This window comes from Oncorhynchus tshawytscha, linkage group LG14 (genome assembly GCF_018296145.1).
Source record: "Oncorhynchus tshawytscha isolate Ot180627B linkage group LG14, Otsh_v2.0, whole genome shotgun sequence".
Lineage (NCBI taxonomy): Eukaryota > Metazoa > Chordata > Actinopteri > Salmoniformes > Salmonidae > Oncorhynchus > Oncorhynchus tshawytscha.
Genome location: NC_056442.1, coordinates 26,588,732 through 26,601,926, shown reverse-complemented (window position 1 = coordinate 26,601,926; position 13,195 = coordinate 26,588,732). Strand labels below are relative to the sequence as shown.

The 13,195-nt window shown below is 44.0% G+C and overlaps 1 protein-coding gene across 1 annotated transcript; it reads right to left on the bottom strand.

Moving 5' to 3' along the window:
• Positions 1-6,020: 6,020 nt before the first annotated feature.
• On the bottom strand, positions 6,021-12,770 carry LOC112266878 (WD repeat-containing protein 20). The gene is made up of 4 exons (XM_024444772.2): positions 12,043-12,770; positions 10,372-10,554; positions 7,601-8,968; positions 6,021-7,408 (listed from the first exon to the last, which is right to left on the bottom strand). The coding sequence occupies exons 1-4, from the start codon at positions 12,514-12,516 to the stop codon at positions 7,361-7,363; spliced, it is 2,073 nt and encodes a 690-aa protein (XP_024300540.1). The 5' UTR covers positions 12,517-12,770; the 3' UTR covers positions 6,021-7,360.
• Between the last annotated feature and the right edge of the window lie 425 nt (positions 12,771-13,195).

Genomic DNA, 13,195 nt, shown 5'->3' with positions numbered 1-13,195 from the left:
TGTGGTCATGCCTTTCAAAGTGTGTTGCAAGCCTGCCCTTGCATCTACATGTCAACTGCATGAAGTCGCTGTAGCTGCTTATTTCATGTTTATTTTTGACATTACAAACATTTAAACATTTTTATAAACAATGGAAACAATGTCATGTTGCTGGGAGCCTTGCTGTAGGTTAAAGGCTATACGGACACTCCTGAGCTGCAAACCGCAACGGCAACACTACCATTTTGCACGGAGCCTTGTTTTAGGGAGAAGGCTATATGGACACTCCTGACCTAAACACACTAGTACACCACAGAGGACATGTAATATCTACATATGTACAATGTAATAACTAGGTGTACTTAAGATACTTGAAAGTAGTGAATATCAGTTTTTATCTGTGAGAATCCCTGGGACCAAAGTAGGTAAGGATTTAGTTAAGGTTAAAGTTAAGGGTCAGTTTTAGATTTTGGATAGTCATTTTGCAGGTCAGCAGTGTCCTTATAGTCTCTCTCTTGCTGTAGGTAAACCGTGCCCCTCCTCCGACTTCACTCATTGACTTTCGTCTACATTCGGCTGCGTTAAAGCCTTCCTGCTCGAACACACCCGATGGGTTTATTGATCCCCTCACCACTCTCTGGAAGTCACCCTCAGAGTTTCGTCAGCAACACGTGACAACCTGGAGCCCTCCTAGTTGGCAGGGGTGAGGGGCGGGTTTGGGATTCACCATTTAAAAACACCCTAATGATTGGTTGACAAATAGTGCCTCCCACTTGCCAGGCTGATGGCTGCATTGTGCAGCCAGTGAGAAGCAACTGCAGCAACTTGAAGGTGACTTCATTAAAAACTGCAGGACCTTTGATGACTACGATTTCACAATCCATGTCACAATCCATGTGCACTACGATTGAGATTGTGTCATCTGTGTATCTGTTGGAGCGGTATGTGAATCGGAGTGGGTCTAGGGTGTCTGGCAGGATGGTGTTGATGTGAGTCATGACCAGCCTTTCACAGCACTTCATGGCTACCGACTTGTGTGCTAAGGGGAGGTAATAATTTGGGCAGGTTACCTTCGCTTTCTTGGGCACAGGGACTACAGTGGTATGTTTGAAACATGTAAACTCAGCAAAAAAAGAAACAGACCTTTTTCAGGACCCTGTCTTTCAAAGATAATTAATAAAAATCCAAATAACTTCACAGATCTTTATAGTAAAGGATTTAAAAACACTGTTTCCCATTCTTGTTCAATAAACCATAAACAATTAATGAATATGCACCTGTGGAACGGTCGTTAAGACACTAACAGCTTACAGACAGTAGGCAATTAAGGTCACAGTTATGAAAACTTAGGACACTAAAGAGGCCTTTCTACTGGCTCTGAAAAACACCAAAAGAAAGATGCTCAGGGTTCCTGTTCATCTACGTGAACGTGCCTTAGGCATGCTGCAAGGAGGCATAAGGACTGCAGATGTGGCCAGGGCAATGTCCGTACTGTGAGACGCTTAAGACAGTGCTACAGGGAGACAGGACGGACAGCTGACTGAGCTGAATCGGTACATCCGAACATCACACCTGCGGGACAGGAACAGGATGGCCACAACACCTGCCCGAGTTACACCAGGAACGCACAATCCCTCCATCAATGCTCAGACTGTCCGCAATAGGCTGAGAGAGGCTGGACTGAAGGCTTGTAGGCCTGTTGTAAGGCAGGTCTTCACCAGACATCACCGGCAACAACGTCGCCTATGGGCACAAACCCACCTTCGCTGGACCAGACAGGACTGGCAAAAAATGCTCTTCACTGACGAGTTGCGGTTTTGTCTCACCAGAGGTGATGTTCAGATTTGCGTTTATCATCGAAGGAATGAGCGTTACACCAAGGCCTGTACTCTGGAGCGGGGTTGATTTGGAGGTGGCGGGTCCATCATGGTCTGGGGCAGTGTGTCACAGCATCATCGGTCTGAGCTTTCTGTCTTTGCAGGCAATCTCAACGCTGTGCGTTACAGGGAAGACATCCTCCTTCCTCATGTGGTCCCCTTCCTGCAGGCTCATCCTGACATGACCCTCCAGCATGACAAGTCCAACAGCCCTACTGATTGTTCTATGCGTGATTTCCTGCAAGACAAGAATGTCAGTGTTCTGCCATGGCCAGCGACGAGCCCAGATCTCAATCCCATTGAGCACGTCTGGGACCTGTTGGATCGGAGGGTGAGGCCTAGGGTATTCCCAACAGAAATGTCTGGGAACTTGCAGGTGCCTTGGTGGAAGAGTGGGGTAACATCTCACAGCAAGAACTGGCAAATGTGGTGCAGTCCATGAGGAGGAGATGCACTGCAGTACTTAATGCAGCTGGTGGCCACACCAGATACTGACTGTTACTTTTGATTTTGACCCCCCCGTTTGTTCAGGGACACATTATTCCACTTCTGTTAGTCACATGTCTGTGGAACTCGTTCCGTTTATGTCTCAGTTGTTGAATCTTATGTTCATACAAATATTTACACATGTTAAGTCTGCTGAAAATAAACATAGTTGACAGTGAGAGGACGTTTATTTTTTTGCCGAGTTTAATTATGGTCAGATTCGCCAAATGGAGGGCGAGGGAGAGCTTTGCCTGTGTCTCTGTGTGTGGAGTAAAGGTGGTCTAGAGTTTTTTCCCTCTGGTTGCAGATGTGACATGCTGGCAGAAATGAGGTAAAACAGATTTGTTTGCCTGCCACTAGGAGCGCCGCTTCTGGATGAGCATTTTCTTGTTCGCTTAGGGCTTTATACAGCTCGTTGCGTGCAGTCTTAGTGCCAGCATCGGTTTGTGGTGGTAAAAAAACGGCTATGAATAATATAGATGAGAACTCTCTCTGTAGATAGTGTGGTCTACAGCTTATCATGAGGTACTCTACCTCAGGCGAGCAGTACCTTGAGACTTCTTTAACATTAGACATCGCGCACCAGCAGTTATTGACAAATAGACACACACCCCCGCTCCTCGTCTTACCAGAAGTAGCTGCTCTGTCCTGCAGAATCATGGAAAAGCCAGCCAGCTCTATATTATGTGTAGTCGTTTAGCCACATCTCGTGAAAAATAAGATATTACAGTTTTTAATATCCCGTTGGTAGGATAGTCTTAATCTTACATTGTTCAGTTTGTATTCCAATGATTGTACGTTGGCCAATAATACGGAGGGTAGTGTCTCAAGCATTGTGTAATATTGGCCACAGCTAAATTTCCCAAATAGTTAATTCACCCTTTTGAAAATGTATCTATAAGGAACAAATGTGGTGTTTGATTGTTTTGACTCCTTTAAAATAAAGAAAAGTACTTTGAGCTTGTGTGAGACTCACCTTGCCCAGGGGAAGGTTAGTAGAGTGCCCCCTGTAGGGCTGTGAATAACATGACAGTCCTCAGTCTCCCAATCCCAAAAGGGGCCAGTATCCAGTCCAGAGCATCACAAATGCACACATCGTGGTGCACACAAGCAACACATATAACAGACAGATTGACACACCAAATTTGATATAAAATGGACATGTGTCCATGGTGGAGGGGAGAGTGGGGTAGGTTTGGCTAAAAGGGTAAGTTGAGCCACCCTTGATTCTAGGAAACCATACACAAAATTAATAATTTGACAAAATGTGGAACACCTGCTCTTTCCATGACATAGACTGACCAGGTGAATCCAGGTGAAAGCTATGATCCCTTATTGATGTCACCTGTTAAATCTACTTCAATCAGTGTAGATGAGGGGACAGGTTAAAGAAGGATTGTTAAGCCTTGAGACATGGATTGTGTATGTTTGCCATTCAGAGGGTGAATGGGCAAGACAAAATATTTAAGTGCCTGAGCATGGTAGCAGGGCGCACCGGTTTGAGTGTGTCAAGAACGGCAACGCTGCTGGGTTCTTCACACTCAACAGTTTCCCGTGTGTATCAAGAATGGTCCACCACCCAAAGGACATCCAGGCAACTTGACACAACTGTGGGATGCATTGGAGTCAAATTGTTTCCACGTAAATTGTCAACGTATTGTGATTTGTAATCTATGTGGAAAATACATTGGATTTGAAGAAAGTCATCAATGTTAACTGTTGCTTTGAGGATAACTCATTTCAAACACAGGATTATGTCATGGTGGTAAGTAATTTCAACATAGACAAACGTTGTATAAAATATGTTGGATTCACATCAACCAAAAATAAAAGTTTAAAGAATAGGATTAAATCCAATCAAACTGCATTTAAAGTACATTTAAAAAGTAGTCATATTCCTCAATTTAGATTTTGGTTGAATATGAGATGTGAATCCAACATATCAATTATTAATTTGCAGACAAACTGGAATTAAAACCAGGCTCAGTGGCACAGATGGAGCTATCCAATCAGAAGATACATCTCCTTCAAATGTTTTTGGTTGCGCTAACAACCAAACACAATTCAGCAGGTCTGTAGAAATCTTCAATTGTTATAATAATCTGCACAACATCTCAAAGGCATTGATCACTTGCACCATTTACTTTAATGTAATCTACATTTTCTGCAATCCAGGTCATTTGGTTGTGCTATTAGATCAAGAACAGTGATAACACATTCAGTTCTACTTAAATACACAACATTTTACAATGATTTTCTATTGGAATTTGGTTGTGTTTTTCGATGGTTGAAAGCATAGTGATAACACATTGGGAATTCAACAAACTTTTAGCAGTTTTTGAGTGTGTGAAAATAGGTTGGAATCTGATTAATCAACGTTTCTACCTGATATTACCCAATTCTCCACGTTGAAAATATGTGCTGTGCCCAGTACCATGTTTTAATCTGATTAGTCTCCTATAGCCTACCTGCGCACATTCGTCCACTCCACTCTAATATAATTCCTGCATTCAAACTGATGGAAAGAGATATCTGCTACAAAACACCAACAACTGATATTCTGAGATTGTCAAGCCTTCGATACTGGGTACAAGGTAGGAAGGGATGTATTTTATTTTTGTCGAGATTGACATAGTCTATTTGATTTTGGTGTTGTAAACGCAAACCATGATTTTGAAGAGCCCAAAGTCGGTAATCAAGTATGCTATGCTTTTCTTATTGGTTGTTTGGGGCATTGGCACAGAAATTTGTTGTTGGAAAATGCATAGCATATATTATATAGCAGTTACATTTTGAAAATCTTATTTCCCCCTAGCTGATCATCTGCAGCTGACTCTGATGGTAGTGTAATGAAACAGGCAGAGAGAGTGTGAGCTCGTCCGTGGTGGTCGGCGAACCCTCTACCTTAGCCGTGCGTGGCATCAACTGCGCCACAAAAGCATGCTGGTAGTGGTAAAGTCGATATCCACGCTTATAAAACAGGGTCGCTAGTTATTTGTGGTCGTAAACATTGTGTGCAACCTATTTTACAGTACATGGGGAGGTACCTGGAGTTGGACCCCCCCCCCCAGTAATTTTCTACCTGTCCCTTAATGACATGCTAAAGTGAGCAACTTTCATACTTTTCATGATGTTCTTCATACACATGTATTACCAAACATTACTACGTGACTATTTACTTGATTACTCCATAGGTTACTTCTTTCTAGTTATGCATAGGTAATGTGTAGTGTTTTCCAAACAACAGATGTATTGACCATGTCATTTGTACTGAAAGTCAGGGTGCATACAGTGGTTTGTTTCTCTGCTTACCTTGTCTGAGCAAGAGACGGTTTTCATCCTATTCAATGTCATTTCTCTGGACTCCATCTTACAGCTCAGTGAAATAAAAACTAATTGCAAACTCAAACGCAAGCCTGTCTGTCAAATGCATCTGTCTACATATTTCTCTCTCTATAAATGACCATTCTCTGGCATGCTTTCGACTCAACATTTGCCATGAGAGGCCCAAAGACGATAACAATCATGACAGGGTTTCAATGTTAAAGAAACTATTTGCGTTCTGTCATACAGCTGCACATCTCAGTCATGAAAAACGTAACTTTGATATCAAGATAGACATTGGATGACGAGTACTATATTTTGTGATTAAAGTGCAAGAGCCTGGAGAGTAACATGTAGCATTTGGGTTTAGAATTTTAATAACAGATCCCCCTAAATACAAACTTAATACTGTGATAATTTGCCACCTCAGGTGTAAGTGTGTGTGTAATGCACACGGAATTTCAAAGACATTACATGCTATGGTCAAAAAGAAAAACAAATGGAAAGGATTTTCTTCCCCTGGAATAAAATGGTTGGTTCCCATTCTCTTGCAGTATTGAAAAAGGCCTTCAGAGGGTATTCTTCAGTGTCACCTTCTGCCATTTCACATAACTGTTATTAGGGCATACACACACTACTATAATGGGTAGTCTTCAGTGTACATACCATTAACAGTGTTATCATAACTGGCCAGATCCTAAACAGTCACTTCTCTACAAATTGTTTTAGTTGGTCCACCACCATTTCTAGTCTGGTTTTTACACCGGTTGCTTTGACTCATCAGTCGCATGCCTTTCAGCATAACGAACCTCTCATCCCACACATGAAATTTCATTTCTAGGTAAAATAATGGTTTGATGCAAGACCCACTGATCATTGTCATTTATCCAGGTTGGTAGAATATCATGGATGTCACGAACACAGAATAATCCAGCAGAGTTAGAATCAGTAGCTTAAAATGACATGAAAAAAGCCATGTCAATTAACAAAAGGAAAATCACAGGACAAATTGCCTCCAGTTTCCTTTTGTGGACTGAAATGTGCAAAATCTTGCAAGAGGCATTACAGGTGTGAGGGGGAATGGAGGCTAATGGATGCTACACTGCTTGAAAGCGTACGGTGTGTCACTGTGCAGTAATGTTGGGAACAAGTATCATTGGGAGCGGACAGTACAGTAGCAGCCATAGGAAGATTGCTCTCCGTACCTGCACAAGGGTGAAGTCTTTGATGCCGGAGACCCTAAATGCATCCATCTCCATCGACAAACCAGTTTGCTTCAAGAGACACGACAAATCAAGGAACTCTATCACACAAAAACACCATCTTCAGGTCCCTAACTGCAGACATTCAATGTTAACTGTGTCGCTATGTACAATATAGGATTTTCATATAGTAATATTTTTTTCCACTCGCTTCAGTCAATATTTTGATACTCTTTGTCCTCTTGATAGAGTATTCGTATTATTTACAATATAAATTACTTCAGTCTTGAGATAAGATAAATAAAATACAATTTTGTGTTTGCAGGGTGGAGAGGGGACGGTCCCAGTTTTTGTTTTGTAGTCTTCCTAAAGAGGAGCGGTGAGAGGCAAGGGGATACATCAGGGGTCAATACTGGGATGATACGGTGCAGATGCTGGCCCCTCTTCAGCCATGATGGGGGTTTGGTGAGGGGTGCAAAGTTCCACTTCCAGCTATACCACCGTGCCACTGGGCGAGTTCCCATTCTGTGCTGTCAAGTTCTGGATGAGGGGCCAGGCAGCATGAGGGAGAGAAAGGAAGGAAGAACGTTTAGACTCATGGCAAGTAATCCATAAATACCCTCAAGTCCTTTCTAATAACTTGGAGTATAAACTAGTAAACTAAAAGCTGATAGGACAGCCTAAAGAGCATTATTCATTGATAGTGTTACGGACGCTGGGCGCAGGACTCACCACTTTACCCGGCCGTGCCCAGGTGCAGATGAGGCCCTCCTGGCACGCGGTGATGATGCAGTCATCCATGAACACCAGCACGGTCAGTCTCTCGTGGGCGATCTTCTTACACACCAGGGGCTCCAGCAGGGGCACCTCGTGCATCCGCGGACACAGGGTGGTGCCCAGGACCTTGGCGGCGTCCAGGCGACTGCTGCGTGGCGCTACGTTGATCTTGTCGTTGCTCTTGCTGATGTTTCCCAGGCTATGGTACCGCTTGTGCTCCTTCTCCCCGCCCACGCCGCTCCCTCCAGACTTGTCTGATTTACGCTCCTGCAGGGAGAGCGTGGCGAAGCGGCCGATACTGAAGGGGGTGGCGTTGCCCCCTGCGCTCCCTCCCCCGCCCTCCGTCGTGCTCTGGCCCTTAGAGACGTTGGCCACGGCGGGGTGGGGGAGGGAGTTGGAGCGCGACAGGGAGCGGGGAAGTGGCAGGGGCATGGGGGTTGGCTGGTGGGGGTTAGTGGTGGGGTGGTGGTGGCCCTCAACTCCTCCTACGACCCCTCCACCTGTAGTGTTGTTGATTGTGCTGCTGACCGTGGGAGGGATGGTGGGGCCGAAGGTGTTAGTGAGGGCACGGGACAGCGGCAGCCTCGGGTACAGCACATCATCTGTCAGATCCCACAGGCAGAACTGGGTGTCCTGGCCCACCGAGCCGAAGCGGTAGGTGACGGAGGGTGAGCCTCCCTTGGAGCTGTGGCGGGAGAGGCGTGACAGCGTGCTGCTCGTGCGCACACGGCCAAAGTGCAGCGGCCCCTGCTGTAGGTCCTCCTCACTGCCGCTCAGCTCCATGGGCTCCTCGTCCTCCAGGCTGGTGGTGAAGGGGTCAAAGGCCACCACGTTCACCCAGGACTTGTGGCCATGTCCCCGGGCCACCACGCGGCTCTCTGAGAACGACCACACCGTCACCAGGTCGTCCTCGCCGCCCGTGGCCAGGTATTTGCCGTCGGGGCTCCAGGAGACGCACAGCAGGCCGCCGAAGTAGCTCTTCATCACGCCCTGCAGCTCCATGGAGTCAAAGTGGAAGACGCGCAGGCAGCCGTCCTGGCCCACACACGCCACATGCACACCGTCTGGCGAGAAGGCAAACTCGTTGAGGCCTCCATCGCCCACGGCCCAGCGCAGCAGCGGGTTTCGGGGCGTCTTCGTCTTGCAGGAATAGACTGCAAAGCCTTCGCCCTGGCGGAGCAGGGAGTACTGTGGGGCGGCGGTGCCACACGGGTGCTCCACATTGTAGAGGTAGAGGTGGCCACTGGCGTAAGAGGCCAGGAACAGGTTCTCGGACTTGGGCAGCCATTTCAGACAGGTCACCTTGGACTTGTCTATCGTCCTCTGAAAGGCATCATGAAGAATTTGATATTAGCAACACTGGTACATTTGATAAGCTTATATGCTATGTTCAGTGACAGTGGTAAGAGATTTATCTGAAAGACGACGCCAGGTGTCACAACAACTGTAACTAATATCTGAACTGTTAGAGGTTATATGTCCTCATAAACTAGTGTTAAAAAAACAACAGCCTAAATGAAATGACATCTGGAGTGAAAGACTATGGGTCGGCTTCCTAGACATAGATTACAATCCTGGACAAAGAAGCATGTTCAAGGGAGATTCTCCACTCAAAGTGCTTTAAGTCCAGGACTAGGGTTTGTCCGGACAACCAGATAAAAGTGAGGCATGTTGGTATATCTGAGCTCTGACAGAGATAGAACAGCAGAGAGAGTGGATTTAGATGCCGTGCGCCGGAGGTTCATTGACTTAGAGGAGAAACCAAGCAAAGGCAAAGAGAAGTACTCTTTATCATCACACTCCATCATCTGATTTTAATTCAAGTCCCTGTGCAGTCAAAATTCTGTTTTTAATATCATATTGTACAACAGCTGACGAAAAATGTTATCAGTGTTAAATCCTGATAGCTGCTGGTTGAAAATACAATCTACACAGGACCTTCTAATCAGCAGGTTTGCATGTCCAGTAGTTTTGGATTTCCATGGTGACATCAGCATTCTGTAAATGAGTTAATAAACCAATAACAAAGAAGAGCTCCAAACCCTCTGTCAATAACAGATAGTTTTCAGTTTCACTAGCAACATTCTTGCTTTAGAACACCCCCCCCCCATTGTAATGGAAATTACAGTAAAGTACTTAATTGTTACTCATAAATGATTTGATATTTATATAAAAATGGCTACATTGGGCCTTTAAAAACATAATTCTCCAAAAAGGCAGGCAGTACTTCAAAAATAGAGCTCTTGAAAAAGTATTTGCATTTTTCCAAATATTCCAATGAAATAAAGCAAAGAGCAACACAGACATAGGCTATAGCTCAACCCCCCCTCCCAACACAGACAGACAGACCAGACAGTCAGACAGAGTCAGACACACACAGAGACAAAGATGCACTCAGACAGACAGAAAGACACAGAGAAAGAGACAAAGACACAGACAAACACACAGACAGAAACAAAGACACACAGACACAGACAGAAACAGACACACACACACAGACAGAAAGAAAGACACACAGACAGAAACAAAGACACACACTAAGACACACAGACAGACAGACAGACAGACAGACAGACAGACAGACAGACAGACAGACAGACAGACAGACAGACAGACAGACAGACAGACAGACAGACAGACAGACAGACAGACACTAAGACACTAAGACACTAAGACACTAAGACACACACTAAGACACACACTAAGACACACACTAAGACACACACCTCCTCATTGAAGAGCTTGCTTGTCTCCTTCTTAATGGGGTCCAGGTATTGAACCTGGCCTGCTGAGAAGCCCACAATGAGGGCCACACTGTCTGCTGTGGCAGAGTACTGGTTGAAGTCATGGCAGGTGGGCTGGGTGCCCTTGTAGATACGCTTGTCTATGGGTTTACTGAGGTCCACAGCCTACACAGACAACACAGAGGGGAAGAGAGTTAGGAGCAAGCAGCTTTTAAAATGAACAGGTGAAAGTTTTTGTTGTATATTGAGATCCCCCCCATTGAGGCATTTTTTGCATTACAAACTACGATTGATTGTTGTGTAAAACCGGATGCAAACATTTGCTATCAAAAAAACGTGCTACTTGCAACATCAATGCAGCTACATTCTTGCAACTGTATTTCTGAATTTAAAAAAAAAGAATAATAATTTAAATTTTTTATTTTATTAACAACAAATCAATACATAAAGCACATGAGGGAACACAAGCATACATAGATTACAAACAATGGACAATCGAGCTAGGGGGTACAATATCACATTACAATTACACAAGGACCTTAAGGGACATGCATATACTTACAATTCTAACAGCTTTTTTGTTAGTAGAGCATTTAACCGTCTTAAAATACAGTTCAATTTCTTTTTGTAGGGTACGAAAATGTGGTTTTCTGTTTGTAAATTTACATTTGTGTATATGAAATTTGGCCAAAAGAATAATGAAATTAATTACATAAAAATGATTCCGCTTATTTCTATTGTATATAAAGAATCCAAACAGTACATCTCTCCACAATAGTGTAAAATCTTCATAAATGTGTTCAATTATAAACTTACTGATGTCTTGCCACAGTTTTCTTACATGCATACAATGCCAAAAAAGATGCACAACTGTTTCTGGGTGGTCATTACAAAAGGAGCAATTTGAGTTGATGTTTTCCTTAAACTTCTTCATATAGTGGTTGGCAGGATAATATTTATGAATAATTTTAAAGGAAACTTCCTTAATTTTGTTAATAAGTAGGTATGTGTGTGGCAACATCCAAACTTTTTCCCAACAGATATTATCAATAAATCCATTCCAATAAGGCATGACATAAGGTATAGATACAACATCCTGCTGAAACAAGGATCGTATCGCTCTGTTGTTGAATGGACCAAAAGAGAAACAAATCTTTCCTACTGATGAGTCAACAGGGTCAATATAAGGTAGGCTCTGAGGGTCAGGTCTTGACATGTTCCTGAATAACATAGCAACACCTGAGGGAATGGCATCTAAAACAATTGCAAAATCTTTAGGTGTTACAGGGACCTTGTAAAGTGATGTATTTCTGAAATGTAACATTTTCTGTGGTCTATGGACGCCGTCATTGTAAACAAGAATTTGTTCTTAACTGATTTGACTAGTTAAATAAAAGGTTAAATAAATGGAAATAAAAATAGCAAAACAATAATGAATGCACGACTTGATTGCCTCAAAATAACGTGATCACGATTTTACTGGATATGCTATTTGGATTGACACCACTAGAGCAAAATAATCTGGGACATTGCGGCTACTGCCACCCGAGAAAATAGGCGAGTTTACACCAAACTAAAGCAAATTGGCTAACGTTAGTTAATAATACATCTCAGTCGTCTATTCATTACTTGCAACGCCGTTATTCAACTTACCTTCTTGATATTTGTGTAAGTGTAGAAATAAAGCTCTCTTCCGATGTTAAAACACACTCTCTCAGATTCTTCACTCGGGTCCTCCGGTTGAAGCTTCACCATGGAGACCCTGACAGGAGGGAGGAAGCCCGCCGGAGAGGAGTTGGCTGCGGCACTGGTGGAGGAGGCAGCTCCGGGCCCCTGCACCAGACCTAAACCACCACCGGGTATCGAACCCGGTCCACCCCCGGGGCCCACCGTGGTACCTGCGGACAGACCCCGAGGTAGTCCGCCTCGTTGTTGTGAATCCGAGAGGGTCAGCAGTTTGTAAAAACCCTCTCTAGTCCTGAACTGGGATTTAATCTCATTGATATCCTTCAGTGCGCCTCCATCACCGGCCATTTTTAGTAGCCTACAAACAAGCCGCACAGGAAACTGAAATTTTGACCTGGAAATAATTATCGAAACTACAATGAAAATGGGAGCGACGGGCATAGTTAGTGAGCCTGTAGATCCAAGAAATTAATGGGTCTTCAAACGCATTTTTAAAAGACTGCTATTCAGTGAACAAATTGAGAGACCTTCTTCAAGCATCATAAATCATTGGTCACGGTTATCTAGTTATCGGCAGCCCGGGGCGCGCGCACCCCATCGAATAGTGTGAGTGGTGCTGCAAATTCTTGTGTGTCGGCCACCTGCGCTGCGCAGTCGCTATCCATCTGTAATGAGGAGCTGCAGCTTGGCTACTGATGTGTGGAATGAGGTGATTTAAATCGTTGGTATCCATCCCTCTGGCTGACCATCATGAACTAGCAAATAATATTCAACTTAAAACTAGGGTGTTCACTAGGTTTTTCATCAGTTTGCAGCAACCTCCGGATAAGATTATCAGGACAACTCACAAATTGAAGGAGGCCTCCATTCAGAATAGTGTGTATGGGCAATTAAACTTTATGGCACTCCAAAAACACTTTCATGCACTGTGAAACCATTTGGCCACTTGTTGACATTACAGTATTATGAAAAATAAATCAGACTTGGAAGATCTTTATTGAGTAATGTTCCCCATTTATTTGAATAGATTGTGATGGGAAGTGTGTGTGAGCCCTTTTGTGTCTGTGAGCCTGAGGATGAAAAAAGACAGTTTGGTCTCAGAGTAGACGTAATATAGTGA